The sequence below is a fragment of the Stegostoma tigrinum genome, chromosome 2 (genome assembly GCF_030684315.1).
Source record: "Stegostoma tigrinum isolate sSteTig4 chromosome 2, sSteTig4.hap1, whole genome shotgun sequence".
Lineage (NCBI taxonomy): Eukaryota > Metazoa > Chordata > Chondrichthyes > Orectolobiformes > Stegostomatidae > Stegostoma > Stegostoma tigrinum.
This window is the reverse complement of record NC_081355.1, coordinates 133,646,910-133,674,127: the sequence shown is the minus strand read 5'-3', so window position 1 is coordinate 133,674,127 and position 27,218 is coordinate 133,646,910. Positions and strand designations below refer to the sequence as shown.

Below are 27,218 nucleotides of genomic sequence, written 5' to 3'. Positions count from 1 at the left end.
GTACAGCCTCCTGTTTTCACATGCACTGTTCCTACTGATGTAGCTTATACTGAGATATTGAGGAGAGATGAAGTAGAATGGGGATTTAATCTCTGGATTTGAGAAGAGATAAGAAGTGATCTCACTGAAAGAGATAAGGTTCTTGACAGAGTAGATAATTCTACTGGCTGGACGGTTCAGAAATGGGAATCTCAACCTAGGATGTAGACTGCGACTTTTAGGACATGGGTGTGGAAAAATCTGTGTAACTGTGGGAATATTTGGAATTGTCTATCCCACAGGGCTTTGGGTGCTCAGTCATTGAATATATTAAAGGCTGGAGTCAATTAGATTTTCAGGCATCACAAGGATTGAGGGGTACGGGGATAAGGCAGGCAAGTGGAAGAGCCACAATCTATTTGAAGAATGAAGCAGGCTCACAGGGCTTATTGACCTTCTTTTCCTCATGGTCTGTCTCATATAAAGTGAAATTCTCCTTCAGAACCACTGACTGGGAATAATGGGTATAAAATTCCGTGATTAAACTTTGTAGTAGTCCTCGTGTGTAAATATGATTACAATGCTGGCTCTAGCTGTACAAATTTTGAACACTGAGAGCTTCTGATGATAACATGTCCACAATATGTTGCTTACTTCAGCTACTGATGTTCCACATACCTCCCTTGTGTTTTAGCTACCTTTTTGTTTTGAAAACCTCTTCCTGTGTAGATATACAAACTATACATTCAAATATAGGAAAAGTGTGGTTTGTTTGACTTATTTTGATTTTTAAAAATTGTGCAGGTCGAGTATTTGCAAACAGTGAAGATACTGCCTGCGTACTGGGCATGCGAAGACGGACCCTGGTGTTCCAGCCTGTATTAGAGCTGCAGGATGAGACTGATTTTAAGTAAGTGTGGCTATCACTTTTTTGAGAGAGAGATTTCAGCTTTGGTAAAGGATCTTCCATGTGCAATCTTCTTCCGTTACCATAACATCGTCTGATCCTGGGTTTGCCTCAGTCTATCTGCTGCTGAATCCTCATCCGTATATTTGCTTGAGGCATTCCTGGTGAAACTCTCAAATCTCCACATAACAACATATTCACACCCAACCAATCCTCTGTTGCCATTTCCAAATAGGTGCCAAAATCTGTTCACTCATCACTCTATGCTTTCTGGGTTTGATTTTGAAAACATTCTTGTTTGTTTTCAAAACTTTCCATGGTCTCACTCTTCACTATTTTTGTAATCTGCTGCATGATTTATATACTTCTCCAGATCATTGTTTAAGTAGTAAAACTTTTAGGAGTGAGATGCGAAAGTTCTTCACCTTGAGAGTGGAGATCTTGTGGAATTCACCACATGAAGTGATTGAAGTCAAAACATTGTGTTTTCAAGGAGGTAAATACAGCTCTTGAGAGGTCAAGGGATATGGGGAAGGGTGAGATTAGAACTTGAGGATCAGCCATGATCATCTTGAATGGTAGAGACGGCTTGAGTGGTCAAATGGCCTGTTCCGAGCTTCTCAACGATGAAATAGTCCTGGTTCTTTTTCTGCACATGACATAAAGTTAAGCTTATTGGCCAATGTGTTGTCATTGAGCCATACATTCATTGTGTTATTGGCCATCATACCTGGTACGGTGATCAACTGTCTATGGCATCTCATTCCATGGCATCATGATAATGGCAGAGCAAGGGATATGCTGGGTTACAAAGCCACAGACTGTAGTTGAATACAATGCTGATGTCCATTGGAACAGATTCTTGTTTTATAAAACATAGAACATTACAGCACAGTACAGGCCCTTCAGCCCGCGATGTTGTGTCGACCAGTCATACTGATCTCAAGTCCATCTAACCTACGCTATTCCATGTACGTCCATACGCTTGTCCAATAACGACTTAAATGTACCTAAATTTGGTGAATCTACTACCGTTGCAGGCAAAGCGTTCCATTCCCTTACTACTCTCTGAGTAAAGAAACTACCTCTGACATCTGTCCTATATCTTTCACCCCTCAATTTAAAGCTATGCCCCCTCATGCTCGCCGTCACCATCCTAGGAAAAAGGCTCTCCCTATCCACCCTATCTCACCCTCTGATTATTTTACGTTTCAATTAAGTCACCTCTCAACCACCTTCTCTCTAATGAAAACAGCCTCAAGTCCCTCAGCCTTTCCTTGTAAGACCTTCCCTCCATACCAGGCAACATCCTAGTAAATCTCCTCTGCACCCTTTCCAAAGCTTCCACATCCTTCTTATAATGCAGCGACCAGAACTGTACACAATAGTCCAAGTGCAGCCGCACCAGAGTTTTGTACAGCTTCATCATAACCTCTTGGTTCCGGAACTCGGTCCCTCTATTAATAAAAGCTAAAACACTGTAAGCCTTCTTAACAGCCCTGTCAACCTGGGTAGCAACTTTCAAGGATCTGTGTAAATGGACACCGAGATCTCTTTGCTCATCTACACTACTAAGAATCTTACCATTAGCCCAATACTTTGCCTTCCAGTTACTCCTACCAAAGTGCATCAGCTCACACTTGTCTGCATTAAACTCCATTTGCCACCTCTCAGCCCAGCTCTGCAGCTTATCTATGTCTCTCTGCAACCTACAGCATCCGTTGTCACTCTCCACAACTCCACCGACCTTAGTGCCGTCTGCAAATTTACTAACCCATCCTTCTACGCCCTCATCCAGTTCAATATAAAAATGACAAACAGCAGTGGACCCAACACCGACCCCTGCAGTACACCACTAGTAACTGGTCTCCAGGATGAACATTTCCCATCAACTACCACCCTCTGTCTTCTTTCAGCAAGCCAATTTCCGATCCAAACTGCTATATCTCCCACAATTCCATTCCTCCGCATTTTGTACAATAGCCTACTGTGGGGAACCTTATCGAACACCTTGCTGAAATCCATGTACACTACATCAACCGGTTTATTATCATCGACCTGTTTGGTCACCTTCTCAAAGAACTCAATAAGGTTTGTGAGGCACGACCTTCCCTTCACAAAACTGTACTGACTATCCCTAATCAATTTATTCTTTTCTAGATGATTATAAATCCTATCCCTTATAACCTTTTCCAACAACTGAGGTAAGGCTCACTGGTCTATAATTACCAGGGTTGTCTCTACTCCCCTTCTTGAACAGGGGAACCACATTTGCTATCCTCCAGTCATCTGGCACTATTCCTGTAGACAATGATGAGTTAAAAATCAATGCCAAAGGCTTGGCAATCTCCTCCCTGGCTTCCCAGAGGATCCGAGGATAAATCCCATCCGGCCCAGGGGACTTATCTATCTTCACCTTCTGAAGGATTTCTAATACCTCTTCTGTGTGAACCTCAATCCCACCTAGTCTAGTAGCCTGTATCTCAGTATTCTCGACAACATTGTCGTTTTCTAGAGTGAATACTGTTTGAAAAATATTCATTTAGCGCTTCCCCTATCTCATCTGACTCCACACACAACTTACCACTACTATCTTTGATTGGGCCTAATCTTACTTTCGTCATTCTTTTATTCCTTAAATACCTATAGAAAGCCTTAGGGTTTACCCTGATCCTATCTGCCAACAACTTCTCATGTCTGATCCTATCCGCGAACAACTTCTCAGTTATCTAGTGTTACTCATTCTGTGTTAAAACATTTGAGTGAATTGAGAATGGGGTTTGAGGAAGAGTAGGAGGAAATTACCTGGAGCAGGAATGACTGTTTGGCCTGTACTGTGCTGCAAATACTTCCTAATTATTTAAGAACTAATTTACAGTTTGACGGCAGGTGGGTGGAAGGAAGGAAGGAATTGGGGAGCTTTAAAATATGCGTTATATCATTGATGAGTGCTGGTTTGTGAACAACATAGGATTTGAAATTCAAGATTCTGCTCTGCATTTCAGGCATCGAATTCCAAATGAGCAGTGGTGGCTGAAACTCCGTCCACTGATGAAGATTCTAGCCAAATACAAGGCCAGCTTTGACGTGTCAGATGCTGGGCAAATGGAGCATGTCAATCGTCGCCTTACACAAGATTCTCACCACCTGATTGCTATTTAAAATCGAGTCAGAAAGACCCAACAGAGATGCATCTGCCTCAAGCAGTCTAAGAGCCACTAATTTATAAGGTTCAGCAGAGAATAATTGTGACTTCCAGTTTGTTCTGTACCAGTTAAGTGTATTGTACCATCATTTTATGTTACAATAAAAGCAGCCATCCTGTAACTTCCCTATGCACTTGTTCTAGCTATTCCCCAGTTATCAGCAGGTTTACCAATACTGTCAATCCACACAAAATAGATCATCTTTCTTGCATGGAGAAAAAAAACATAAAACATAATATTGCTTTTCATTGCACAGCATTTCTATATTTATTGTGTAGATCACCTGTAGAAGACAGTATAATTTTGTGAAAAAAATGAGGATATATTTATGTGACAGATGCAATGAATGTGGTGTAGTGAAGTGAATATATTGTTTATTTTCCTCCAGCTTCAAATAAAATTGCTATGGCTGGTCCTACAGAAAACTGTATCCACTGACTTCTTCCAATTCTGTACACAAATTAAACAAGATTATTGCTACAATATTCTAAAGAATTACAAGTACCAGAGGAAGTTTTATAAACTTGGCTTGCATTCCCTTGAGCATAAGAAAAAGGGGTGACCTGATCATCGTATTGAAAACGTGAACAGAATTTACTGTGTTTATCTCAATCTAGCCTTCTACATCCAATGGAAGAGATCAAGAAGCGGTAACTGGGGTAGACTCAACAGAACCAGCTGAATCGGGCATCATCCAATACCATTTGGGCAGCACCTTGTCTCGGTGGTTAGCACTGCTGCTTCACAGCACCAGGGACCCAGGTTCAATTCCACCCTCAGGCGACCATGTGGAGTTTGCACGTCCACCCCATGTCTGCACGGGTTTCTTGGGGTGCTCCGATTTCCTCCCATAGTCCAAAGATGTGCGTTTTGGGTGGATTGGCCTTGAAGTGTTCAGTAATGTATAGATTTGGTGAGTTACAGGGGGATGAACCTGGGTGGGATGCTCCAAGGGTCAGTGTGGATTTGTGGGGCTGAAGTGCCTGTTTCCACACTGTAGGGGTTCTACGATTGATCGTAACAAATTGTTCTGCCGCTAGCTGAAGTTGCAGCAATGCACTGGCTGTATGAAAGTATTCAAAACTGTTACCTTTTGCACATAAATACTAGCATGCAAGTTGAAAAGAAACTTCTGATAGAAAGAACTTTTTATTATTAAAAATTAAATTTCATCAAGGGCTGAAGGGCCTATTCTGCACTGTATTGTTCTATGAATATCATTAGACTAATTTATTCCAAAGACTCAAGACTGTACTGAGCATTTTTATTAAAAGCCGTGCAACTCGCAGGTGATAGTATACCTATACATCCACTGTTGTCCTTCTAGTTATTGAAGTACCTTGGTGATTTGCTGCTGTGCATCTTGTACATGGTACATACTGCTGTTAGAGTTCATGGTGTTGAATGAACATTTAATGTGGTGGATGGGTGTCAAGCAACCAGGCTGCTTTGTCTTGAATGTTATAGACTTATACACCACAGAAATAGACAAGTTAGACCAAACGGTCTGAGAGGACCAGATTTCCTAAACTGATCTAGGTCCCATTTGCCAGCATTTGGCCCTCTCAACCCTTCCTTATTCACGTACGCATCCAACTGCCTTTAAAGTGTTGTAACTGTACCCACCTCATCAGGCAGCTCATTGTACACATGCACCACCCTCTGCGTGGAAAAGTTGCTCCTTCGGTGCCTTTGAATCTTTTCTCCTCTCACCTTTAAACCAATGCCCTTCTAGTGTTGTTCCACTGCACTCACCCAAGCAAGTGAGGAGTACTCCATCACTCTGACATATACTTCGCAGACAATAAAAAAAAGTGAAAGTTTTGCACGTACTGACCTTTGAATGAATTGTAGTAACCCTCAGCAAACAATGAGCATAGCTCACATAAGAACTCATGTAGACTAACCTTGATAACAACCATCATACGTACAGTGGGATCACACAATTTTATAAACGGGAGATAATTAGTTCCATCAAAGCCTGTTCTTTGACCTATCCACTTTTAAAAAGTATATTTTTCCACATACGACAAATTCCATTTCAATTTGAGACAGGTTACTCCGGGTACTAATGTTGCCCTTCACGTTTTTTTTTTAAATGAAAACTCAACCTCTCCATCCACATTTTTTACATTATCTACTGACAGACAAAACATCTTTTAAATGACTTATACCTATCCACCCTTTGGAAATCTTTTGTCACTAAACTCAAGATGATCGGAGTGACTTCTACCTTGTGCTCCTCTCCTTTGACCACATGTCTAGCATTCCATGTAGAACCTTGCTCCAGCTTCGAAATAGCGACTAATCAATTAATGACTAGCATTACCCTTAAATTTCTTGTGCCATACCCATTTTGAAAAATCCCATGTCCTTTTGAATGAAAAACAAAAGAACTGTGGATGCTGTAAATCAGGAATAAAAACAAAGTTGCTGGAAAAGCTCAGCAAGTCTGGCAGCATCTGTGAAGGAAAAAAAAGTTAACGTTTCGGGTCTGGTGACCCTCAGAACACAGGTTTGGCGACAGATGCTGCCAGACCTGCTGAGCTTTTGTTTTTGTTCCATACCCTTTTGAACCAGCTTTATATGACTGTTTATCTTTTTTACATTAACAAAATATTAAATCTCTCAAGGGTACAGCAGCAAAGACTTAGATGAAGTAAATTTAGCACTTGGTTTCAGTGACCTGAACTAGAATGATGCTGCCCTCCAGTGGCTTGCTCCAGAATTGTGGTTTGAAGATCTCTGTTCCAGAGTTTGAAATTTCAGTCCCCAAGTGTACCCCACCCTCAGCTCTACAGGTTGGAAAACAGATCCATGATCAATTTCCCCTTCAGTTCCTGTCTAATAATGATTAATCTGCCTCTCCTTGTTGACCAGACTTAAAAAAAAATCTCAGGGTGAACCACAAATGCTGTTTCTCAATATCCCAATGAAAGCACCGAACATCTACTGCAAACAGAGTGCCAGGTGATCTGTGGAGGCGAATGAGGTCAAGGGGAGAGCGTTTCCATACCGAGGGGGTGGGTAAGGAATGAAAGCACAAGTGTGGCAAATGAGACATAGTTGAGTGCCCTGTGAACCAAATTGAAGAAAAATTGCAGTTCAGATTGATGAATATATTAGAAGCATTTGTAAGGGACAGGACATTGTCAGATATGATTGAGAAGAAGAATTGGACAGATGTAAGAGTCCTTACAGGAAGTGTCATCAAAGTAATGCTTGAAATCAATGGGCACTGACAATGATTCTGCCGCTGCCATTTACAGCCCATTACCGTGACACATTTCCAGCAATTTCAGTTTTTGTTGCTAAAGCTTAGCAGGTCTGGTAACATCTAAGAAGAAAATCAGAGTTAGCATTTTGAGTCCAGTGACCTTTCCTCAGAACCCCCCGTTCTGCCAATCCTGATGAGCTTCTCCAGCAAATTCTGTTTTTGTTTCTGATTTACAGCATCTGTGGTTGTTTTGGTTTTTGCCACCACACAGTACACCATCTCTTTTGACTGAAGTTTTCCTTTCTTCCATCCAATCACTGACTTTCCCCTTTGTTCTTTCTCTGCCTTTGTTTCAAAATTATGAATTCAGAACTGGGAAAAATTAAGATACCATTGACCTCAAACATTAGCTGTTTCTCTCCAAATGCTACCAGACCTGTTGAGTATTTGAAATACTTTGTTTTTATTTTAAATTCCAACACTTGCAATATTGTGCCTTCATATTGGAGTATATGAACTAGATTCAAATGATCACCAAAGTTTTAGGAGGTTTAATGGGCACATTGAGATCAATTCATCTTATATCTCCTACGGTAAAAGTTTAAATTTGGATCAGTAAAATACAAAGGTTCTATAAAACAGTTTTCGACAATCACCAATTACGATGGTTCATGCAGACCAGCTGTCTCAATCTCATTGCAAACACACAATACATTTGCTGTTGCGCCAATAGCAAATTTATGTCAAATTCTATTTAATTTTTTTTGAGGGGGATGACATTTGCTCTACATTTATTACAAAGGACAAGATACAATTAACACTTGCATCATAATTGATAAAAATTCGCATGATTTCTTTCTTCAAACTCATACTTAAAATAACATCTTCCTTCTATTTCTTCAAGTATTACATTGGTTGTATACACCCTTACATTTTGTCAAGCATTGAATGCACAGAGTTCATATTTACTCTGGTTCAGTACAATTGAGGTATCAAGCACTTTCAATTCTGTCTCATTCACAAGAGCACTGAACAGTTTCAGAATGTGGAACACTGCTGTTTACCAACTTCGCCTCCTGCGTAACATTAATGGGAGACATTAACATTTCAGCTGAATCCATCCTTATTCTGTCCTCAGTGTAGTTTCAGCAAAATGAGAGGATGACATCCTTGGTCAGTTCTCCCTTTATTTCAATATATTATCTCTGGACCCAGGTAGGATCTCGTGCAATAGATTCATTCTTAGGTCCTAAAATTGCAGTTCCCCAAGGGCTGTGTCCAGTTGTCAAATACCTGATATATCGAAGAGAAGTTAAAAATAAGAACATTATTGAAAATTATTTTCTATCAATTGATTACTACAGAACATGCTCCTTGGTTAAACATCACTGTTACCACAATTCTGTACACAGATTCTCTCATTCTTAAGGTTATTTAACTTCAAAATAAAAGAAATAGATTCAACACTGACCTATCCCTGTAATAATTCACTTTTGAACAAATGGAACTTCCCTCTTGTTATCTTAGCTGCAGTCAGCATGTGGCATTGAGACAATAATTAAGGGCTTCCAGAGTGGCACATTGCCACAAAGCCACTTTCTTCTGCATCACAATCTGAAGACATGTGCTTGAATTCAGGCTTCAGCTCAAAGTCAGGTTTTTAATTATCTTTATTGTGTGTAATCAGTTAGAACACTTGTAAAAAACACTTTGAGAGGTTTCAGCATTGCTGTAACTGTCATCAAAAGCTTGCCAGGATATGACTACTGGATGTTAATTCACCTAGTTTGTCTCTCTAGCTCCTACCCATGGCACCTCTTTCCCTTACCATGTGTCCAAGTCCCTCCAGCTACCCAAATTCTCAGTTGTGTCATTTTAATCTCTCCTGTTTTCCATCTTGTTATAGGTCCTTTTTAGTTTTTTTTCCCTCTCCTTATGTTCCTCTTTTCTTATAATGTTTATAGCTTTAATTTTTAATCACTTGAAACAGTAACTTTGTTTTCCACTCCAAAGACAGAACTGACCTCTGATTATTTGGAAATACTTTTTGTCTGTTTATTTCAGGTTTCCAACATCAACATTTAAATCCTTACGAAAAAGCAAAATAAACATTCACACTAGCTGACAAGAAATCACCAAATCAAATCTTTACAGATTTTGTTTGAATCACACCTTGAAACATAAAGCTTCCAGGGTGCACTAACTTATGTTCCAGGAAAGACACTAACACAGTTTTATACCATTTTTAGAATTTTGATTAGCTTTTATTTTAAAATCTACTCACTTGTTGGCTACTCCCACCAAACTATCATGATCAACAGCAAAAAGCTGCTCTCTATGTTTCTGCTTCATTTCATCAGAAATACCATATAGAAAACGGTCCAATCCTGTCGGGGAAAACAGAATTATTTTCAAAAGTGAACTAATTTTCAATGATAAATGGCCATTATACAGGGTTATGCTTTTGCATCTCATTTTTACTATCAGTGTTATTAATGATCCTAATATTAGTCTTGCAATCACCCCAAATGTGAAAGCAAGGTTGGAATTGCACTCATATAATTCTACTATGCACATATTATGCAAGGTCTCTCTGGTTAGATCTGATGAGCTATTGCAAACACATGGTATTCTAAATAGAATGTTATTCTTGGTGGAAAAATTAATCAAATATTCTGTTGGAAGCACATGCAGACAAACATTCAGTGTTAAAACCTGTTAATTAACTAACTGGCACATTTCTGTCAGTCAACAGCTTTCAAAAATTATCCAAATTTAAAATGTCACAAATATTTTTGCTTTAAAGGAAATCACTATTATATAGGCATTGCCATCACTGTCTCCTCGCTCCATGAACTTTAAGTATTTGTGGCTTAGGTAGCGCTTCAGCCTTACCTTTGTCTGATGGGGCTACAGGAGCATCCACAGTTGAAAACACTGACAGTTTAGCTTCATCAATATCCTCGTGGGTAAATTTTCCTGCTTTTGCCCAATCCACACTCCTTCGAAATGCAGAAATTGTGTTGAGAGAATTTGGATCCCTGGGAAATTACATTCAAGAAGAATAATCTCACATCATCTATTTTAATAATATTGCTTATTTTGCAGTATATTTTATATTCTATAACGGAGCAACAATTCCTTGCTTAAAAACTGAACATTACTCGCTGACAATTTTTAGTTCCATGTATTGCTGTACATTTGCACTCTTTTCTGGCATTGCAGAAAACTAGCATACAAGGGCAGTTATCAGAATATGGCCTTGACCAATGACACTCAGTTCGGTAAGTGAGTGCACAAGCAGCTGGGAGTATCCCTATCAGTAGTATATCCAGTAGAGTTGGCAATGTAGTCAAGTTGGTGCATTTTGATAGAGGTAAATGTCAATATTTCACTGAGCGTTCATTTTGAAGGAATAGTGGCCTTCGTGGACTTTCCATTAATGACTTTTGTCTCTTATCAAGAAGTAAAACTATAATGATATAAAATACATCTGAGAAACATATAGCACAGCAAAGTTTCAGCAAATTTCTGGAAGGATTAGGCAGACGTTTTAAATGTTTGAGGGGTCAAGCCTAAAAATTCAGACAGGTGGAACTCACATAAATTGATACAATCTAATTAAAGGACAAGATTAATAACTGCAATTAATTGACAAATTAAAAAAAACTAAGCCTCCATTTAGGAATGGGAAGTTGCTCCAGCAAAGAGCCACTGATTAAGTGATGATGTCAACCACCTAATCTTTTGCTGCAGATTTCAATAGTTATCTTACACTTTCAAATCTGGACAGGGAACAAATCAAAAAGATTTCAATAACCCTGTCGATATTGACAAACTTTTATAAAATGTGGTAAACAGCCATATATTTCTACTGACTGACAGGAGCTTTCAACAACTGGGAAAAGTTCAGAAAATTTTGATTGTTTCATTATGTTTCATACTATTATAAATTGTGAACTGTAACTGATGTATGTACCTGTAAGAATAAAATGTAAACAAGCCACTGTGGTTTAGAATGGCACCTCCTCCATATGCACCACCTTTCTCCCGAATCTCCCGGTGAAGGAATTTAGACGTCAACAGCCGTGCAAGAACAAAAAGACTATAAATAAAAAGTAGTTAATAGTAGAAATATTGAAATGCAAATGCAAACCTACTGCATTTGACAGAATATAGCACCCTCACCAATCCTTCATCTGAATAATGGAAACAGTGGCAATACTCTGGTGATGTAGATTATAGCCACATTTGAATTTTTTTCCTTTCATACCGCCAGCCTCTTTAGGAGAAGTGAGGATACATTAGTTAGGTCCAGTGCAGTAAACTATAGTAAATTAATTTCTGCATTAACAACAGTGTATATATGGCAAAACAAATTATTCAGCGGTTTATCTGTGACTAAAAACTTTCCCACTCGTATTCTTAGGCCATAAAGCACAATTAAATAGGAAGCAGCTCTACTTGGAAACAGACATTAGAACCGCCCCAATTAATTCATTACCTCCTCTACCAATCAGGACACTTTTCTCCTAAAGTTGCTGACTCAGGTTAGGATAGAGTTGCACTTAAGGACATGAACCTGTGCAATGTCCCTTCTCCATGTCGATTGCAATCTGGCTAATTTTATTTAATTTGATTAATTTTATTACTAGTTGAAGCTAAGACATTCATTTCATCAGATCGTGAACTCACATGGTGAATTTATCTCCAAAACCATCAGATAGTGATGCTGTTAATTTTACACTCTGCCCCAAATGTACACATTCACTTAAAAACAACACGAGAAGCGGATTCTAACGCCACACACCCTACTGAGCCACAGGAGTTTATGGTCATTTCATGAGTTTCCCAGAGTGTATCAAGGACAGGTTACTCCCCTTCAATGGGAGATTTTTGAAATTTTTCGAAAGATTCCAAATATACATAAACCACTGTTTGCTTCCTATCTCCTTCATTAGGTTTTGGTCCTTAATCTGATCCAAATTCAGAGCCCAATGTGAAATCGCTACATGAAATTTACAACAAAAGCGTGGAATTTAACTTCAAACGTAACTCACCTGGGAAAGTCTGGATTCATGTAGGGCACTGTGCAAACACATTCACTCACATAATTCACAGGGAAAGGAAGCTGGAAATGTGTCTTCATTTGACAAGCTTTGAAGCTTGACTAAGAGAGAAGAAAAGCAGTAAGCTTCAATTAACTGTTTTTGAATGGTTACAAGAAGAAAAAAAAAAGTTCTGTATTTAGAGGAGACATGAGCAGTCAGTTGCTAAACAATTACACTTTGAAAAGATTTGTAGCTCGGGTTGTGAATGAGATTGCAGACTTGCTCGCCAAGTCGGTCAGGTTTGGTTGCAGACATTTCATCACCCTGCTAGGTAACATTGTCAGCGTGCCTCTGGTGAAGCATGTGTGTTCCATCCTGCTTGCTATTTATTTGTCTCAGTTTACTGGGATGGCTGGTTTCACTTCCAGTTTTGTTTTTCAATGGTTTGTATATCAGCCAACCACCTTTCCTGGATGTAATGGGGGAATGTAAGAACAATGGAGAACTCCAGACTAGCATACACAGAAAGACAACACATATGGGCCAGATTCTTAATTACACCATCAACCACCCCAACACCCATAAATGGAGCTGCATTAGGGCATTATTCAAACAAGCCACAACATACTGCAACAACCTGGAATTGCGCAAAGCAGAACAGGAGCATTTACACAGAGTTTTTAAAACGAAATGTATACCCAAAAAGCACAATCCACCATTATCTCCACTACAGATCACAGCAAGATGACACAACACAGCCAGACACACGAGCTGCCCTATCGTACATCAGAGATGATGACAAAACTACTCAGATCCCTAGGTACCAGGGTAGCACAAACAAACCAACAACCACCCTGCCACAGCTACTGATGAACGTAAAGGACCCCAAACGTACAATCAATACATCTAATGTAATATAAAAAATACTATACAAAAACTGTGAGAAGCATAGGCCAAACTGGAAGAAAACTGGCAATAAAGAATACATGAACACCAACTCACCACCAGGGGACACAACCAATTCTCACTGGCCTCAATACACACAGACAAAGGAGGACGCAAATTCAACTCGGACAATGCATCCATAATAGCACAAGCCAAACAGAGACATGCCAGGGAATTCCTGGAGGCCTGGCATTCCAACCAGAACTCTATCAACAAACACACTGAACTGGACCCAACATACAAGCCACTGATGAACAAAACCGGAAATAATACCAACCACCCCAGCAAACAGAGGCTTAAAAATAACAAGTGCGATGGACCACAATGCTTCACCGGAGGTGCACGGACAATGTTGCCCAGCAGAGTGACAGAACGTCTGCAATCAGCCACACCAGCTCAGCGAGCAAGTCTGCAACTTCAATTACACAACTTGATACCTCAAGTTATAGAAGATTTTGTTTCTTAGAAAGGATGAATACCACAACAAACCAAATACAGTATTATAGATTGACAGAAATTCAAGACACTGTTTTAGAAAATGAGAGAAAAATTGTAAGTTCATAAAACATCTAAACTGGCATTAAAGCAACAATGCGTAAAGCAGTCATTTCAAATTGAGGGCATTCAAAATGTTAGCAATGGCTTGGTTTGAAGCTTGATCAATGGTGCTGGCTTCAGTACCCAGCACTATTTTGCATATTAGTTTTATTTATCCCCCCCCCTACCCCCCAGCCCCCCTAAAAGGCTAAATGGCATTTGATCATTTGCTCACTGTTCTTACGTTGTACAAATTTATTTTTTTTCATATTTCTAATACAGAAACGTTCCTAGTTTTCAATTAGTTCAAATACCAATATCTAAAATGCACCACTCCTAGCAACAGTGATCACTTTTGGACACCTAATATAGGTCACGTTTATTAAAAATAATGCATTGAATTAAGTTAAACCCAAACTCAACTGCCGTATTCGACTCAAGATGGGGAACAATTTAACTCATTTACCTAATAACAACTAGCAATAACACTAGTTACTCATTTCAACTGGTAGCTGCGTAAACAGAAATTGACTAGAAAAAGGAAGTAGTCAAAACTTTTTGACTTGCATTGATCAGGAAATTATTTCAAGAATAATATATATTGATTCTTACCCTTAACAAGACAGAATCACAAGAATGCCTAACGTCAAAGGGGCAAAAGAAACAAAACATACTGAAAAGAGTGGGCTTCCCTTCTGAGTTGAGGTATTTTTGCGGTTCTGTCCTATGAGGTGCAAGATGAAAAGATTCCAGATCAGGTCTCTCTTTTTTTTAGTGATAAATAATGGATTTATAGATGAATTCACTCTGAGGGCAGTTCTAATAATATCACCTATTCAGAGTTTTTGGTACCGATCTTGGATACATTCAACAGGGTCAGAGTTTCCCTTATTTACTGTGACTTTCAAAGCTATATTACTCTTACAAACACTATCTTTTTGGTAGCTTCTGAACCTCCAGATACTTCACTTCCAGCATCTTCAGGATTGAGTGGTTTCTGTAATGAAATAAAGATTAAATAATACTTAAGCTTTCAAATGGAAACTTGAAATGAAGGAAAACATATAGCACTGGAGATTGTACATGCTGTCTTTTGTCAACGCACGTACTTCGGAAAGAATGGAATTCTGTATCCAAAAATGATCCAAAATTTGAAATATCCAATCACCACTTGCTTTAGATTTTTTTGTTTCAAGAGCCTACTTTTTAGTAAAAACACTTGAGTAAAGGAAATGCAATTCACTGTTTGTGAAATTAAGCTGGCGAAATAGGGAACTAACATATTGCCTAAATTAGGCTATTCTTTGGATTTACACATAGGTTGCATCAGTAGCGATTATTCAGGCATTTACAGTCAATGCTCATTTCTCAACAATACAGGCCCAATTTCAAACATTACATTCAATTACCAAACTTGCTCAAACATGAGGATTATTAAGTTATAATTTCTTATCAGAAAGCTATTGCAGAACTTTACTACAGATACAAGTGCCCAAGTAAATGACGGGTGCTTTGCCATGAATAAAGGCAGCATATTACTTTACAGAGTTGTGAGAGCATGGAATGCGTTGCCAGCAGCAGTTGTGGAAGCAAGGTCATTGGGGTCATTTAAGAGACTGCTGGACATGCATATGGTCACAGAAATTTGAGGGTGCGTACATGGGGATCAATGGTCGGCACAACATTGTGGGCTGAAGGGCCTGTTCTGTGCTGTACTGTTCTATGTTCTATTACACAATGTGGATTTTTTGACAATATTTCCACCAGTTGGTCATTGCAAATTTTTATGCTTAATTTCAATATATTAATTTGATTAGAACTGCAAACGGCAGATGTGGGAATAATAAATTTTCTGTTGGGTTCCAGAATGAAACTTGGATGCTAAAATAAGTTTAGTATCATTTGTAAGGAAAAACTTAATTGAGCTACTGTGACGACAGAAGGCCAAAATGTACAGAATAGTGACATTCACTTTGACTTGCAAATTCCTTCCGAAAACGTCATGTAAATGATGGACTGAAACTTCCCATGGGCATCAGAAATTCATCATTTCTTTCAGCAGCGCATCCCCAGCACAACAGCTGGCTTACTAACTGGTTAAATCAATGCTTGCTGCCCAATTAAGGGTGATTAGGTAGAACAAGGAGACCCCAAAGGAATGGCCAGCTGGGAACTGGAATGGCCAGCTGGGAACTCTGCCAAGAGGTGTGTGCACAGCTGAGTAAAACAGACCGAGAGTGTGTGCCTTAAAACAGGATCATTTATTAAAGAGTTCAGACGGCATAAGAAACACAAGGCCCAGAAACTGTATGGGTCCTCAGTGTGCAGGCATACCAGGGTCTGCAGTAGCTGCTTGGATCCTCCAATCTCCTGAGAAGCTACTTTGAAAGCTTTGCAGGGCGCGTGACATGCTGGCAATCTCGCACCACTCAGAAAATGGATCTCAATTGATAATTCAATTCCCGCCCCACATTCTGCTTATTACACTGGGGAGCTGTCCCACCTTATTCCTGGTCCTCCCATGTCCAAACTGCCAGGGACCTTATCCCTAAAGTTGTCATTCTGTTACCACTATGGGTGCCTGGACAAACACAGTGCATATCAATAACTCAAGTGGTTTCCACAAATTCAGAATCCTGACAGAGCAGAAGCTCTAATCCATTAAAATTAAGATGTTCCATTTAGTGAACAGTAGCATTATCCTCTCAGGCACTATACAAAGCACAAGAAACTAAATTAAACATTCTTGTTAGTGAGCTGAACAAGAAGATGGCATTTCATATAAGGCTTCTCTAACATATAAAAACAACTAATGGGTAAGAGATGATTGCTAATTCGAGGGTTACTGTCATCACAAATAAGGGAGAAAGGACTGTATAGATACCCATCTGAAAATGAAGCAAATAAGTAAGCTGAGATAACAAAGTGTGGAGATGTTTGAACACAGCGAGCCAAGCTGCATCCCAGGAGCACAAAAGCTGACAATTCGGGCCCAGACCCCACATCAGAAAAGGGCTCCCCAAACTGAATTTGAAATTTTATTATGAATAATGGCTCCAACATCTGCAGTTCCCACGATCTCAAATAAGTAAGCTCTTGAACTTCAATGTCAAAACACAGAACCAAAAGGCACAAGTTAAAATTCAAGTCACGAGCAAGCTTAAAAGTCCCTCTAGCTACAGTAGGAAGGACGTTATTTTATATTGAGCCCTGAGCTGATGGGACTTTCAATGTTCTTAACATAGTACCTCAGTAACATTTGCACGGATAAGTTTCTTGTCTTTCTTTTTCCTTCCAAATCCAGAAATATTTCTTATGAACTTCTCAACTTCCATTGACACATCTGGAATTGCTTGTGGGGTAGCATTCACCGCACATCTATCACAAGACAGTTCAAATTAATGAAGCACATGCAATAATTTGTTTTTTTTTTCTCACTGATTTAGAAAGAGGATGACTAGGAACTGTACATTAATTGCACTGGCTTGAAAAACCTGATATTTTCATAAATAATATTTACTGTAATTTCAGAAACATAATGGATTCCTTTACAAGACAATAAATTAACTTTTACCTAAGGTGAGAAAAACCTCATCTATATCTTCCTAAAAACATTCATATATTTAAAGGGCCTTTGTTTTTCTAACTGTCAGTTGTAAAGAAGTGTGAAACTTTCAAACCTGCTTGTATCTTCACTGCAATGTTTCCACTGTGAAGTAATTTTGTAGTCTAAATTGTTAACATAATGACCGACAAAAATTGCAAAGACGGAAATCATTCAGTCCAGAGTCTATGCCAGCTCTGCATAGAACAATCCAGTCTGTTGCATTCCACCTCCTTTACCCCTGTAGACTGCAAGTTTATCTTCATCAAGTCCAATTTCCTTTTGAAATTATTCATCTAATCAAATGAATGACTTGAAACTGATCTTGAACTTAGTTAAATCTGTCATAATCTTTTACACCTCTATCATATGTCCCTGTACCTAGCTGAAATCTCCCATTCCTGGACCCATTCCAGTTAATCTCCTCTGCGCCATCTCAAGGTTTTGAATATCTTTCCAAAAGTGTACTGACCTGTACTGAGCGTAATGTACTGGGTGTAGCCAAACAGGCTCACCACAATTCCCTCATTTCCCTCACAGGTAGTAAGAACTGTCAATGCTGGAGTCAGAGTTAACAGTGTGGAGCTGGAAGAGTGCCTGCAAGGTTCACCTCAGACCATTCCACCTACCTTCCCCAGCCGCACCCCTCTACCTCTCTAGTTATTTCCCAGTTTCCTTGCCCTCCCCTATTTCTGAAGAAGGGTCCCAACCTGAAACGTCGACTTTCCTGCTCCTCTGATGCTGCCTGGCCTGCTGTGCTCTTCCAGCTCCACACTGTTAAGCTACACCACACACCTGTGTGGTGTTATGCTACACCATACTTACCTGCCTTTATACTTCAGTTTACCAATTATGAAGCTGAAATTCTCATGGGTTTTGTTCTCAATATACTGGTTACCTTCGAACAGGATCCCATGGATCCACTCATCCCTCCATACGCTTTACAAGCTTATTGGCACAGTTGTATGACACTGTCCCTCCTGCTCATACACCACTGTTTTGTTGTCAGCTACATAATTTGACAAACATTTTTCTTTAAAAAATCAAAATTGACAACATTCCCCACAGCTTTAATAAAACCAAAATAACTATAAATCAGGAACAAAAACAAATTTCCGGAAAAGCTCAGCAGGTCTGGCAGCATCTGTGAAGAAAAAAAAATCAGAGTTAACATTTCAGGTCTGGTGAACCTTCCCCAGAACTGATGGTAGCTGGGAAAATGTCAGTTTAGATGCAGAAAATAGGGATGGGTTTGGGTAGGGAGTGAATGATAGGATGGGGCCTGGAATTGCTGAGCTTTTCCAGCAACTTCATTTTTGTTCACCATATTTTTACTTTGCATCAGCCCCCAATGTCTTCTATTACTAAATCAAAAAAATTCAGTTACATTAGTCAAGCAGTATAACTCTTTTGCAAATCTGTGCTGGCTCGTTATTAAATCAAACTTCTGAGTGCCTATTAACTTTATCCTTGCACATTGTGATGGATCAGATCAATCCCCTCAAACTATTCAGAAGATCGTCTGCATCCTACCTTTTCTTATATTGAAGGTAAACGTAAGCAGGGAAGTATATCAAAAGACAATTCTGAAAGCAAGACCAAGGGGATCAGCTTTCAGCAGTAAACAAGCGAGGGAATAAAGCAGTTTTCACTTCTTCAGGATACCAACAGCAACTGCTGGATGCTAAACATAAAATCTATCTTTCTGAGGGTGAACTCGACCACAGTCATTCCAGCTGCTTCTACTGTTCCAACTTTTAAAGGACACCCCCAAGGCTTCACAAGTTGTTTATCTTCTCATGAACTGCTCGCCACCTGTCCCCCAAATCTCTAAAAGAAACCAGGATAAAACACACCTCTTAAAACTACAGCATTGTCACAACTGTTTCTAAAATCTCACTCCCACTGAAGTTAAAATGACCGGTTAACTGCTGCTAAGAATGTCCTAACATCTTTTCACAAACAGGGGCATCAGAATTGCTACTCTCGAAACTCTCCAATGTTTTCGGAATGTTGTGGCGAGTCCTTACGCTACTTGCAACCCGGCTTTTCTTAGCAACTTAGGATGTAAGCCACCCGACTAGAACATATCAAAGACAGCCAGCCTTTTCAATGCATTCTGTCCATTAATTTTCACCCCAAATGGAAACTCTACTATTCAACTTCTATTAATAGCTTATCACCATGCAGTTCCTTAGGGAACACTGCTGCAAACTACTCAGTAAGTGAATCAGTCTCGTTCTATGCCCACAACTGGTTTCTCTTATCTCCTCACACCTTGGACATCTGACTACAGAATATGACTTACATGCTGGTTGAAGATCTTTGAGCTTGCTTTATAGATTAACTGCTGTCTAGTTCTCATTCGCACCTTGTCAGTTTTATATTAATCTTCACTAACTATTAGATTTAAAGAACATGGTCTGGTTCTTGCTGAAGAATACACCAAACATATAGCATATTTTTCTCTGTTACATCATATTCTTTAAAGGCCTTGCCACCTAAGAGCACTGGCTTTGATTGCCCTATTATTCCTCATTCTGCAATCCACCAACTATGTGGTTGAATCATCTTATCCGAAAAGATGACCATTTTAATGTTTCAACGAAGATTTGTACCTTGGGTTGTGGCTGAAGTTGCTGGTTGGCTTGCTGGTTTTCATGCAGACGTTTAGTCTCCCTTCTAGGTGACATCGCCAGTGCTGTGTAGCCTCCGTTGAAACACTGGTGCTGCGTCCCACTCTGAGCTAATATGGTCTGGTCTATAATGGTGGGCAGTCTTGTTTTCGGTTTTGTATCGTAGTGATACATAGATGGGGTCTACTTCAACATATTTGTTAATTGCATCCGTGATTGAAAACCAGGCCTCCAGGAATTCTCGTGCTTGTCTTTGTCTCACTAGGCCCTAGTGCTGTAACTCTGTCCCAGTCAAACTGATGTCCTATGTCGGAGCGTATTGAAATGAGGAAGAGTTGGTCATGCCATTTTGCGTCGAGTTGGTGTTCATGCATCGTGGTGGTGAGTTCCCTGTCGTATGTAGTGTTTCTTGCAGTTGCTACGTGGTATTTTGTCTATCAGATTTGTCCTGCTCATCTTGGGTATGGGGTTTTTCATCTTTGAGACTAACTGGTGAAGTGTGACTATAGGTTTGTGTGCTTGCTATCCTTATTCCAAGAGGTCATAGAAATCTTGCAATCAGTTCTGATGTGTTTCTAACATAGGGAAAGGTGCCCAATGTGTTGGGGCGTACAGTGTCTTCTTGGTTTTGTTTGTTCGCCAGGCATCGACATCTGAATCTGTTGGGATAACCAATGTTAGTAAAGACTCTGTATAGGTGTTCCTCTTCGATTTTGCGCATCTCTGGGGTGTTGCAGTGAGTTATCACTTGTTTAGACAGTCTTGACACAGCTCTATTTGTGGATGCTGGGTTAGTTACTGTTGTGATTCAAGATCTAGTCTTCCTGTATACACTGGTAAGGGATTCGCCATTGCTCATTCGTTCCACCATCGCATCTAGAAACGAGAGTCGATTGTTGTTTTCTTCCCAGGTGAACTTGATCCTGGAAAATATGCTCTTAATAAGGTGGCGTGTTTCCTCGATTTTTGCTCGTTTAATGATCATGAAGGTATGGTTCACATATGTAATCCACAGTTCAGGCTGGATTTGGGGGGCTCCAGTCTTTGCATTACAGCTTCTGCTATGAGCGCTGGGATGAGTAAACCCATGGGTGTTCCTTTAATTTGTTCAAATGCCTTGCCGTTGAAGACAGTGCTAGGTAAGGTGTAGGTCCAGTAATTTTTGCATGTTGTCCTTGCTGATGGTTTCATTAGAGGTTTGTGTTTTCAGATTTGACGCTGTTTAAGGAGCAGTTGTTGCGAGTGATGTATAAATTTGTTCCTCTGAGACAGGTAAGAAGGGGTAAGATTAAGGAGCCTTGGATGATGGGTACAGAGGTACTTCTTGTCAAAAAGAAAAAGGCAGCGTACGTAAGGTGGAGGAAGCAAGGGTCTAGCACAGCTTTAGAGGATTACAGGCTTGCTCGGAAGGAGCTCAGAAGTGGACTGAGGAGGGCCAGGAGGGGGCACGAACAAGGCTTGGCAAGAAGGATTAGGGAGAACCCGAAGGCATTTTACTCATACGTGAGGAATAAGAGAATGATCAGGGAGAAGGTAGGGCTGATCAGGGATAGCGTAGGGAACTTGTGCGTGGAGTCTGAGCAGATAGGGGAAGTCCTAAATGAGTTTTTTGCTTCAGTTTTCACTAAGGAAAGGGACCTTGTTGTGAATGAGAACTTTGAGGAGCAGGAAAACAGGCTTGAACGGATCAAGATTGAGGAAGGTGAGGTGCTGGAAATTTTGACAAACATTAAGATTGATAAGTCCCCAGGGCCAGACCAGATTTATCCTAGGTTGCTCCGGGAAGCGAGAAAGGAGGTTGCTAAGCCGCTGGCGAAGATCTTTGCTTCCTCACTCTCCACGGGAGTTGTACCGGAAGATTGGAGGAGACCGGAAAATGTCGTTCCTCTTTTCAGGAAAGGGAATAGGGAAATCCCTGGAAATTACAGACCAGTCAGTCTTACGTCTGTGGTCAGCAAGGTTTTGGAAAGAATTCTGAGGGATAGGATTGATGACTATTTGGAAAAGCATAGCGTGATTAAAAGGAGTCAGCATGGCTTTGAGGGAGGCAGGTCATGCCTTACAAATCTTATTGAGTTCTTTGAGGAAGTCACGAGACAGGTTGACGAGGGTTGAGCAGTGGATGTGGTGTACATGGACTTCAGCAAGGCATTTGATAAGGTTCCCCACGTCAGGCTCATTCATAAAGTCAGGAGGTATGGGATACAGGGTGATTTGGCTGTCTGGATTCAGAATTGGTTGGCTGACAGGAGGCAGAGAGTGGTTATAGATGGTAAGTATTCTGCCTGGAGGTCAGTGCTGAGTGGTGTCCCGCAGGGCTCTGTTCTCGGGCCTCTGCTCTTTGTAGTTTTCATAAATGACTTGGATGAGGAGGTTGAGGGGTGGGTTAGTATGTTTGCTGATGACACAAAGGTTGGAGGTGCCGTTGATAGTATCGACGGCCATTGCAGGCTTCAGCGAGACATTGCTGGAATGCAGAGCTGGGCTGAGAAACGGTAGATGGAGATCAACCTGGATAAATGCGAAGTGATGCATTTTAGAAGGTCGAACTTAAATGTTGAATATAGGATTAAAGGCAGGATCCTCGGCAGTGTGGAGGAACAGCGGGATCTTGGTGTTCAAGTGCATAGCTCCCTCAAAGTTGCCACTCAGGTGGTTAAGGTTGTTAAGAAAGCACATGGTGTTTTGGCTTTCATTGACAGGGTGATCGAGTTTAAGAGCCACGAGGTTATGCTGCAGCTCCTCAAAACTCTGGTGAGACCACTCTTGGAATATTGTGTACAGTTCTGGTCACCCTATTATAGGAAAGATGTGGAGGCTTTGGAGGGGGTGCAAAGGAGGTTTACCAGGATGCTGCCTGGACTGGAGGGCTTCATTACGAGGAGAGGTTGACTGAGCTTGGACTTTTCTCTCTAGAGAGAAGGAGGAAGAGAGGTGACCTGATTGAGGTGTACAAGGTAATGAGAGGCATGGATAGAGTCGATAGCCAGAGACTGTTCCCCAGGACAGGATTGACTGCCACGAGGGGTCATAGTTTTAAGGTGTTAGAAGGAAGGTATAAAGGAGACGTCAGAGGGAGGTTCTTCACCCAGAGAGCGCATGGAATAGGTTACCAGGGGTAGTCGTGGAAGCAGAGTCATTAGTGGCATTTAAGCGACTGCTGGACATGCACATGGACAGCAGTGAATTGAGGGGAATGTAGATTAGGTTATTGTATTTTTGGATTAGGATTATTCCACGGCACAACATTGTGGGCCGAAGGGCCTGTACTGTGCTATACTTTTCCATGTTCTATGTAGCCTGTTTTTTCTTTACTAGTGTCATGTTGAGAGGTGAATAATGCTGTAATGTCAAAGGATACCATCATTTACTCCTTGCCAATTTCTTTGTTCCTGATGTTGTCCAGGAATTCCAGCGCTGAGTATGTGTGCTGGGTCAATTCGTTGCTGAGGTGTTTTGGTTTCTGCTGTAACTCTCTTGTTTTCAGAAAAAAGTTGAACAAAACAGCCACAAGATGCTACAAGTTATAACGAACGCCCATAACTGCCCCAACAGATATGAATGAGAAATTTTGTGCCAGAAGTCTCTATGCTTAAAATCGACCAACCAACAATGGACCAAAACTCTCAAACACGCCATCAGAGTCAAGAAAAATGAGACCAGATCCAAGAAGAGACTCTCACTACAAAAAAAGACAAATGGAACTAATGCATAGCAATGACAAGAGCAAACCAGACACATGGATAAGAAATTTACCAGACAGATACAGAGAAAACTCTCCTAATATGGGGATTCAACTGTAATTATAAGGATGCCAACAAAATGGGCTTCATGGCTGCACTTGAGGCTACACTGAAATCTAACGGGTCCATGGACAAATCAAAACAAGCCACCTGACAAACAATTGTCCCTACAGTGAACAGGAGAAGCCAGGCAAACACACTCAATACAGAGAGAAATGCCCTCAAAGGACTAAAGAAAGACAGGAGCATCATAATCTTGCCAGATGACAAAGGCCACTTTATGGCTATAATGAACAATTCAGGCTACGTTGAAAAGCACAAAAACTGCTTGCAGATACCAGCATTTGCCAACAGAGGGAGTTAAACCCTGCACCACAGATAGGAAACAGAATCACCTAAACACTCAAGACATTACAACAGCTAGGCCAAATAACAAGAACAGGCTTCCTCAAAATGAAACATGATAAATCAAACACCCACCCTGCGATTCTATGAACTATCCAAAAGTACACAAACCTGACATGCCCCTCAGACCTATAATTGCCCTTCCGAGCACACTGACACATAGGCTAGCCAAGGAGTTACAACACTCCATAGACCGAGCACTGGAATTCCTGGACATATAAAAATTGGCAAGGCGGAAATGATGGTATCCTTTAACAATACAGCACTATTTACCTCTATCGACATGACACCAACAAAGGAGATACAGGCCACATTATTGGACAACCCAAAAACACAAACCTCCACTGAAACCATCAGCTAGGACAACATGCGAAAATTACTAAACCTATGCCTTATCACATACTTGGTCTTCAATGGCCAGGTCTGTGAACAAATTAATGGAACACCCATGGGTTCACCCATCTCAGGGCTCATAGTAGAAGCCGTTATGCAAAGACTAGACCGCACAACCCTCCCCCAAATCCAGCCTGAACTATGAGTTAGAGGCATGGATGATACCTTCATAATCATTAAACAAGCAAAGTTAGAAGAAACACAGTACCTTATTAACAGCATATTCAACGGGATCAAGTTCACCAGAGAAGAAGAGAACAACAGTGAACTCCCGTTTCTAGATGTCTAGTGGACAGTGGAACGAATGAGCAGTGGCAAATTCCTTAACAGTATATAGAGAAAGTATGTACACAGACCAAATCTTGAATTACAACAGTGGCTTCCCCAGCAACCGCAAACAAAGCTGTGTCAAGACTCTTCAAATGAGCGATAACTCACTGCAATAACCCAGAACTGTGCAAAAATGAAAAGGAACACCTATACAAAGTCTTTGCTAACACTGATTATCCTAACAGCTTCATCTGTCGATGCCTGGCAAACAAACAATACCAAGACGATGCTACACGCCCAACAGACCGGCCGCCCTTCCCTATGTTAGAAACACATCAGAACTGACTACAAGACTGCGGTGGCCTCTTAGAATAAGGACAGCCACAAACCAACAGCCACATTTCACCAGTTACTCTCAAAGGTGAAAGACCCCATACCCATGATGAGCAGGACAAATGTGATATATGAAATATCATGCGGCAACTGCGAGAAACACCATATGGGTCAGACAGGCAGGAAATCTGCCACCAGGATGCATAAACACCAACTTGCAGCAAAACGGCATGACCAACTCTCCCTCATTTCAGTGATACTGGGAGCTGCAGATGCTGGAGAATCCAAGATAATAAAATGTGAGGCTGGATGAACACAGCAGGCCAAGCAGCATCTCAGGAGCACAAAAGCTGACGTTTCGGGCCTAGACCCTTCATCAGAGAGGGGGATGGGGTGAGGGTTCTGGAATAAATAGAGAGAGAGGGGGAGGTTGACCGAAGATGGAGAGAAAAGAAGATAGGTGGGGAGGTACGGAGGGGATCGGTCAGTCCAGGGAAGACGGACAGGTCAAGGAGATGGGATGAGGTTAGTAGGTAGGAGATGGAGGTGCGGCTTGGGGTGGGAGGAAGGGATGGGTGAGAGGAAGAACAGGTTAGGGAGGCAGAGACAGGTTGGACTGGTTTTGGGATGCAGTGGGTGGAGGGGAAGAGCTGGGCTGGTTTGTGGTGCAGTGGGGGGAGGGGACGAACTGGGCTGGTTTTGGGATGCGGTGGGGGAAGGGGAGATTTTGAAGCTGGTGAAGTCCACATTGATACCATTGGGCTGCAGGGTTCCCAAGCGGAATATGAATTGCTGTTCCTGCAACCTTCGGGTGGCATCATTGTGGCACTGCAGGAGGCCCATGATGGACATGTCATCTAAAGAATGGGAGGGGGAGTGAAAATGGTTTGCGACTGGGAGGTGCAGTTGTTTATTGCGAACCGAGCGGAGGTGTTCTGCAAAGCAGTCCCCAACACTTGGGGACCGAATTGCAGAACACCTCCGCTCGGTTCGCAATAAACAACTGCACCTCCCAGTCGCAAACCATTTCAACTCCCCCTCCCATTCTCTCGATGACATGTCCATCATGGGCCTCCTGCACTGCCACAATGATGCCACCCGAAGGTTGCAGGAACAGCAACTCATATTCCGCTTGGGAACCCTGCAGCCCAATGGTATCAATGTGGACTTCACCAGTTTCAAAATCTCCCCTTCCCCCACCACATCCCAAAACCAGCCCAGTTCGTCCCGTCCCCCCACTGCACCACACAACCAGCCCAGCTCTTCCCCTCCACCCACTGCATCCCAAAACCAGTCCAACCTGTCTCTGCCTCCCTAACCTGTTCTTCCTCTCACCCATCCCTTCCTCCCACCCCAAGCCGCACCTCCATCTCCTACCTACTAACCTCATCCCGTCTCCTTGACCTGTCCGTCTTCCCTGGACTGACCTATCCCCTCCCTACCTCCCCACCTATACTCTCCTCTCCACCTATCTTCTTTTCACTCCATCTTCGGTCCACCTCCCCCTCTCTCCCTATTTATTCCAGAACCCTCACCCCATCCCCCTCTCTGATGAAGGGTCTAGGCCCGAAACGTCTGCTTTTGTGCTCCTGAGATGCTGCTGGGCCTGCTGTGTTCATCCAGCCTCACATTTTATTATCTCCCTCATTTCAATACACTCCGATATAGAAGAACATCAATTTGACTGGGACAAAGTTACAATACTAGGGGCAAGTGAGACAAAGACAAGCATGAGAATTTCTGGAGGCCTGGTTTTCAACCACCGATGCAATTAATAAACATGCTGAAATAGACCCCATCTACACACCAATATGGTACAAATCCAGAAATTTGACTGCCCACCATGACCATATAAATTCAGAGCGAGTCAGAAGAACTGAGCTTCAACGGAGGCTGCATAGCACTGATGATGTCTCCTAGAAGGGAGACGAAACATTTGCTTGCAAACCAGAAAGCTTGGTGAACAAACCAACAACTCCAGATCACCAATGC

General features: G+C 41.3%; 2 protein-coding genes across 8 annotated transcripts in view; one reads left to right on the top strand and one right to left on the bottom strand.

Annotated features, from left to right (window-relative positions):
- The window catches only part of pfkpb (phosphofructokinase, platelet b), a 123,969-nt gene extending 119,452 nt beyond the window's left edge, over positions 1-4,517 (top strand). For all 6 annotated transcript variants that reach the window (XM_048552396.2, XM_059639428.1, XM_048552370.2 and 3 more), the window contains 2 exons: positions 784-889; positions 3,892-4,517. In XM_048552396.2, coding sequence (XP_048408353.1) covers positions 784-889; positions 3,892-4,048 — 263 coding nt within the window. In that variant the 3' untranslated portion in view covers positions 4,049-4,517. The remainder of the gene's footprint in view (positions 1-783; positions 890-3,891) is intronic.
- Positions 4,518-7,748: 3,231 nt separating this feature from the next.
- Positions 7,749-27,218, bottom strand: part of pitrm1 (pitrilysin metallopeptidase 1) — a 64,058-nt gene continuing 44,588 nt past the window's right edge. For both annotated transcript variants that reach the window (XM_048562998.1, XM_059639418.1), the window contains 7 exons: positions 17,091-17,220; positions 14,768-14,839; positions 12,370-12,479; positions 11,289-11,414; positions 10,205-10,350; positions 9,594-9,696; positions 7,749-8,602 (listed from right to left, as the gene is read on the bottom strand). In XM_048562998.1, coding sequence (XP_048418955.1) covers positions 8,509-8,602; positions 9,594-9,696; positions 10,205-10,350; positions 11,289-11,414; positions 12,370-12,479; positions 14,768-14,839; positions 17,091-17,220 — 781 coding nt within the window. In that variant the 3' untranslated portion in view covers positions 7,749-8,508. The remainder of the gene's footprint in view (positions 8,603-9,593; positions 9,697-10,204; positions 10,351-11,288; positions 11,415-12,369; positions 12,480-14,767; positions 14,840-17,090; positions 17,221-27,218) is intronic.